This window comes from Alosa pseudoharengus, unplaced genomic scaffold (assembly GCF_046254945.1).
Source record: "Alosa pseudoharengus isolate Yale_2024_CS ecotype anadromous, Long Island Sound unplaced genomic scaffold, YU_APseudo_1.1 YU_APseudo_1.1_scf_19, whole genome shotgun sequence".
Classification (NCBI taxonomy): domain Eukaryota; kingdom Metazoa; phylum Chordata; class Actinopteri; order Clupeiformes; family Clupeidae; genus Alosa; species Alosa pseudoharengus.
In genome coordinates, this window is record NW_027468657.1 from 32,211,427 (window position 1) to 32,217,175 (window position 5,749).

Sequence of the window (5,749 nt, forward strand, 5' to 3'; positions counted from 1 at the left end):
GTAGTTTTCTTTTCTGGAGAGCACAGAGTACCCATATGTTTTTATGTATTTTTTTGCTATTTATTGTAAACAAATGACAAAGTATTTCTTCCTGTCTTTTCTTGTTTGTTGTTAATATGACTGGAGGATACAAAGTTTACCCCGACAAGAAATTAGATTGGTTAACATCGCCACCTAGTGGATAACAAGAATACAACAACCTCAGTTTTTCAGGGCTTGCTCTAAGCTCAGATTTGATTTTCTCTATTTGGATACATAAATACAGTAATAAATTAGAGATGCAACACATTATAGTTCAAAAGGACCACAAATATTTATTTATAGATGTATTAAAAATATACATATTTTTCAAGCATTTTAAATATACTACATGGCAGTGTCAAATGCTCAGTTGGAACACAGAATAACAATTTAACAAATGTCAAACTTCACAAAACCACAGAAAAAAACTGTAAACTGTAAAGCAATAACCAGAACAAACTATAAAAGTAAAGATGGGAGATTATCAAAAAAGAAACAGTAGCAAAGCATACTTGCTTAACAGTAGCTTTAAGGTATCATTTTTATGGCATGTTATAAATGGCACAAAATTATAACCAACATATCTTAGCTAGTGATAGTTTCATGCCTCAACATTTCACTCAAGAATAACTACTGTTTTTAAAATGAAGAGGAAAGCAAGAGGGGATACCTTCAATAGTTTTGAAGAGGTACAAATATTGCAAGGACTGTTGCATTATATATGCGTAACATCAGAACAAAATATACTCCTGTGCTCAGAACAAAATAGATATGGGGATAGTCTTTCACATATACTAACTACTTCAGGAATATACACAATTACTCCTTCAAATTTGTGTTATAATTGTGTTATAAATGTTATAATTTATTTTCATATCTGAAAACATTTCAATGCTTAAGATGGGCAAATACATAGTACTGATGTAATACTATGTAATAATGTGGCCTTTATTTGTGATCAGCAGCTAAAGAAGAATAAAGCATCATGAAGGCTGTGTAATAGTATTTGCCTAGCATGCAAACTATCTGGAAAACTTTGGCAAAGCTATAAGTGCAACAGGTGACAGACACTAGGTCTCATAATGGGATGGGTTACATTCATCACGGGTCTGAAATCAGTACTTCATCCCAGGAACAAATTCTTTTGCATTGGGATTCAAATTGCTGTTTACCTGAAAAATAGAGGAACACAAAAAAAATGCTCAAATTACACTCGGACAAACAACATGGCATAATTTAAAGTACTATTGGAGCAGTATTGAAGGAGTGATACATGTTTCTGACATCCAGCTTCTAAGTTAGCCATATTTTGATATGTTAATCTGACCGTTCAGCACTGCTTGGACAATATGCCGAGGACGCAGAACTGTTCACTTAGTTGAGAACAGAAAATTTTCGTTTAGAATAGCTACAAGTATGTATGTACACTAGAATAGCAAGAATAATAGAATAGCTGCCTACTAGTAAACCACACTAGTATAACATGAAGAATAGCTACTAGTATACCATGCCACTCTAGTACAATATGGTGAATAGCTACTAGTATATCATACCAAACTAGTATAACATGAAGAATAGCTGATAGTATACCAATACACACTATAACATGAAGAATAGCTTCTAGTGTACCACACTAGTATAACATGAAGAATAGCTGATAGTATACCAATACACACTATAACATGAAGAATAGCTTCTAGTATACCACACTAGTATAACGTGAATAGCTACTAGTATACCACACTAGTATAACATGGAGAATAGCTACTAGTATACCACATCAGTATAACATGGAAAATAACTATAAGTACAGTACACCACACTTAAAGAGCTGACTTACAACAATGTCATTTAACATGCATCCATCACCAATGACCAGTGCACTGAGTTGGTCCTGCAGTTGACTGAAGGGTTGAGGTAGATCACGTGCTGGTATGAACCACTCATGTTCTTCCTCCTCCAGCATCTCCTGGAAGCATCTCTCAATGAACTCTTCTTCCCACAACTCCTCTTCAATCTGATAAATATCACACATATACCATTATGAAGGCTGGCGGCCAAAAGGAACCACAAATACCTGAGATGGTGAAACAATGGCGGCACACACCTGTCTATTGAATTCTTCTTCATTCTCCATCCACATGTACTCAGCAAAGGGATCCTCTTCAGTGTTCAGCTGGCCATTAAGGATGATATCGCTTGTCCTGAAGCTTTGGCTGTTGCTGCTACGGCCTGGGTCTTTCATTTTGACCCTTTGAAAAGTAATAAGATATACTGAGCAAAAATAAACACAACATGGTAGTTTTTCATGAAGTAAAATATCTAAGACCTTTTCTGTATTAGTGGACACTTGACCTTTACATTCAGTTCATGGACATTCCTGCAGTCAGCATGTACAGCAAGCTCCCCCAAACTGTGACCTCAGTGGCACGGTGTTGTGTGAGAAGACTGCACATTTTAGTGCAGAGTGGCCGAGTGGCCGTACTGTGACCATCTGAGCAGTAATATCAGAAAGGGTGGAAGCGGAGCAAGGATCTTTGGTAATATTCATGGCATGCTTTTTAATCAGCATCTTTTGATATTTTTGATACTTTTGTCAGTGCCCACCAACACAAGTTTGAAGAGAAATAGCTTATTACGCAATGAACAAAATTTTATATCTTTTAGTTCAGTTCATGAAAAATGTACATTTTTGTACAGTATAACTTTATTTATAAGGCCTACAACTCAGCTGTCTCTAGGCTATTTTAAGCCATTTTTGTTTTGCAAGACAGGGGCTGAAGTGTAATTGTTTGCAGAACCGGACCGCATTTCACCTCAATCCAAACATGTTGGTTAACAAAGTTAGGAGATCTACGCGATGCATGATGAAAAAAATATATTTGTATGTTTTGAAAGGAATACCGCACACGAAGTAAGGACACTGACTAATGCAACCCGTCGACAGAAAAATCACAAAAGCAGTGAAAAGCGTCGACAAAATAGAGCCAGAAGATTGCCTAGTGCTATTACACAATCATGCTAACCCAACTAGAAGATTGACTGTGGCACACACACAATGGGCATTGTAATAATACCCAGCAATATGTAATGCATGTAAACTATCTTTCAGAGTTTCTCTTAAAGATACCCTACTTCAGAATGTTAGAAACCAACCTAACTCAACTTACTAACCACTTACGTTAATATTTCCAGATATACTGTTTTGTTATTAGCACCACAATGGTGATCCTGCAAATCGCTTCAGTCCAGACAGAGAAGAACAAGGGCAGAGTAGCGTAGCTCAGTGTAATGGCGGGCGTTTGTCTCTGTTTACATTTTGAGGCTGAAACTACCTGGGCTGAAAGTGTGGAATCTCACAGCCCGTCTCGCGACATTTCACCGAAACACGCCCCCCTTTTTGCGCCCCGGGTCCGGCCCAATTCTGGCCCGCAACCTGATGTCAAAATAATAGCCTAATGTAATTCGGCCCTTGCGGGTATTTTTTAATGGCGACAAACACTAACAGACAGACTGAGGAAGTCACTTGTCCCCAGGGCCATTGAACTGTTCAATGCTTCACTTAAGGGAAGAGGAGATATAGACTTCTCTGCATAGTCTGTCTGCCTCTTCACCCCCTCCATGTTTGAATACTGTCTGATAGCACTTTTTACCACTGTCTGTCTGCCTCACTGTTTGCGTGCTATATTAGCCCTACCTCCATGCCATAGCCGAACTGTGGCCACACTTATACCTTTTCTTAAAATAGTTAGATATATAGATATATAGATATATAGACTCTATTCTTGCACTGTTGCACTGTTGGACTTACTCATTTGCACTATCACCATGACCACTATCACCATTGCACTAGGGGGGTGTGTGTTATTTCATGAAAATGTTCAGATTCAACTTTAGCCCAGATTTTCTAATGCTCCCATGTCTTGGGAATACATTGATGTGAAAAAATTTCAAATCAAGCCCGAAACCCCCCCCCCCCCCCCCCTGAAAATTACTTTTTTTCAACCCTGAAAATGTGTGTTTTTTGCCAACTTTCAAAGTACATAGTGGATTTATGTTCATGCTGGGTCCTTTAAAGGTATTTCATGTGGCATGCAATGCCGTAAGAGCACTTTGCACTACAAAGGGTATAGTGTCAAGGTCATATTTTAGGTCAAAGGTCACAAAAATGGCTCAAAATGCCTATTTTTTGCAAAAAAAACACAATATTCTAACACTTTGTTAAGTTCAATGTAGAGAAATGTTCATTGATGGTCTTTCATGTGGTATGTCATGCCATGAGAATAGTCTGCATTATAAAATATCCTATTTCAAGGTCATATTAAAGGTCAAAGGTCACCCAAAATGATCCAGAATTACATTCAATAAGAAACATTAAGCAGAGATCACTACAATGCACAATGTAAAACAAAGTTGACCTCAGTCATAATGTTCTGCATGGTTCACTTCAGCTTGAGCAGTGGAGATGTTTTACGAGCAGATTTACGCAAATGCTGATAACTTCTCTATCACTGTCATTGCTGTCAGTGTCCGTGGCAACGTGTACTTTTCTCCTTTTGGACTGGAGTTGCTCAGTTGCAGGGTTGTATGTTTCATCAAAGTCCTTTTAGGGAAGTCCCTCCACTCGGCGGCTATATTGCAACGCTTTTTGGGCACTCATTGTGCATCCTATTCGGCAGAAATGCGCGTGCGCAAGGCTTCACGACACCAACCTTGCTCCAGCGGCGAGTTCACAACACATGATTGGCATGATGTCTTCACAACACACCATATGATTGGCTCACTGTATTCACATCACACCACATGATTGGCTCAATGTATTCACATGTCGACGTTTTGCCGAGGAAGGGGTGGGATATGTGTAGACAACGGCCATGTTGGCGTTACAAACTAACCCCATGCATTTCTATGGAGTATTTTTTGAGTGCTGTGTCTCCTCATTAGAAAGTCTCTGGTATCATCTGGTGTATTTACCTGCTCTGAGATACTATCAGTAGATTCAGTGGTGGTCTCTATGGTTGCCTCCCCCATAGCTTCTTCGTATGTTGACCCAACCAATGCTGTATCAGCCCTCTTCCGTTCCTCTTCCTTGTTCTGCATGGCCTGCAGGGCCTTTTCCCTCGAATTCTTTCGTTCCATTGTTCGCTCCCACTTTCTATCAACCTGCTCCTCACAGTAACCTTTGCGACCATTACGCATGGAATGCAAGAACTGCCATTTCTCATCCCCCATCTTGACCCCAAAAAGGTTTTCTTGGGACACTTGTGCCGATTTGTTCTCACAAAAATTGTCAACAGATTTTCCATATCCCCATTGTACTCCTTCATGTCAGTTTTCCATTTCTCACTTTGTTTGGACTGTGGCCAATTCATATTGGTGAGGAAGCGGGTATAACGGCTTCTACACACAGTTGCGTTCCATCAAGTGGGTGTTCCCGACGGTAGCTATGCAAATTACTTGAAGTATAACCGTAATTTGATTGGTTGGTGCCGTCCGTCGATTGGCTTGATTGGCCGGTGCCGTCTGTCTGTGCAGCAACATCTGAACTTCTCCCACAATTCAGTTCGGCAACGGATGACGTAAGCCCATGTAAAGTGAATGGGATGCATCTCCAGCACTGCAACACACGCAACTGTGTGTAGGAGCCGTAAAGGGCTTCAATTCTGCTGGCAATGTATTGCTCCCCAATGGTGTATATGTTGCAGAACAACCAGTGGTCTTTTAAAAC

General features: G+C 39.6%; 1 protein-coding gene across 1 annotated transcript; it reads right to left on the minus strand.

Moving 5' to 3' along the window:
- Positions 1-288: 288 nt before the first annotated feature.
- Positions 289-3,340, minus strand: LOC143132703 (polyadenylate-binding protein-interacting protein 2-like). Its single transcript, XM_076292404.1, has 4 exons — positions 3,203-3,340; positions 2,129-2,273; positions 1,862-2,038; positions 289-1,193 (listed from the first exon to the last, which is right to left on the minus strand). The coding sequence occupies exons 2-4, from the start codon at positions 2,264-2,266 to the stop codon at positions 1,137-1,139; spliced, it is 372 nt and encodes a 123-aa protein (XP_076148519.1). The 5' UTR covers positions 2,267-2,273; positions 3,203-3,340; the 3' UTR covers positions 289-1,136.
- Positions 3,341-5,749: the final 2,409 nt, after the last annotated feature.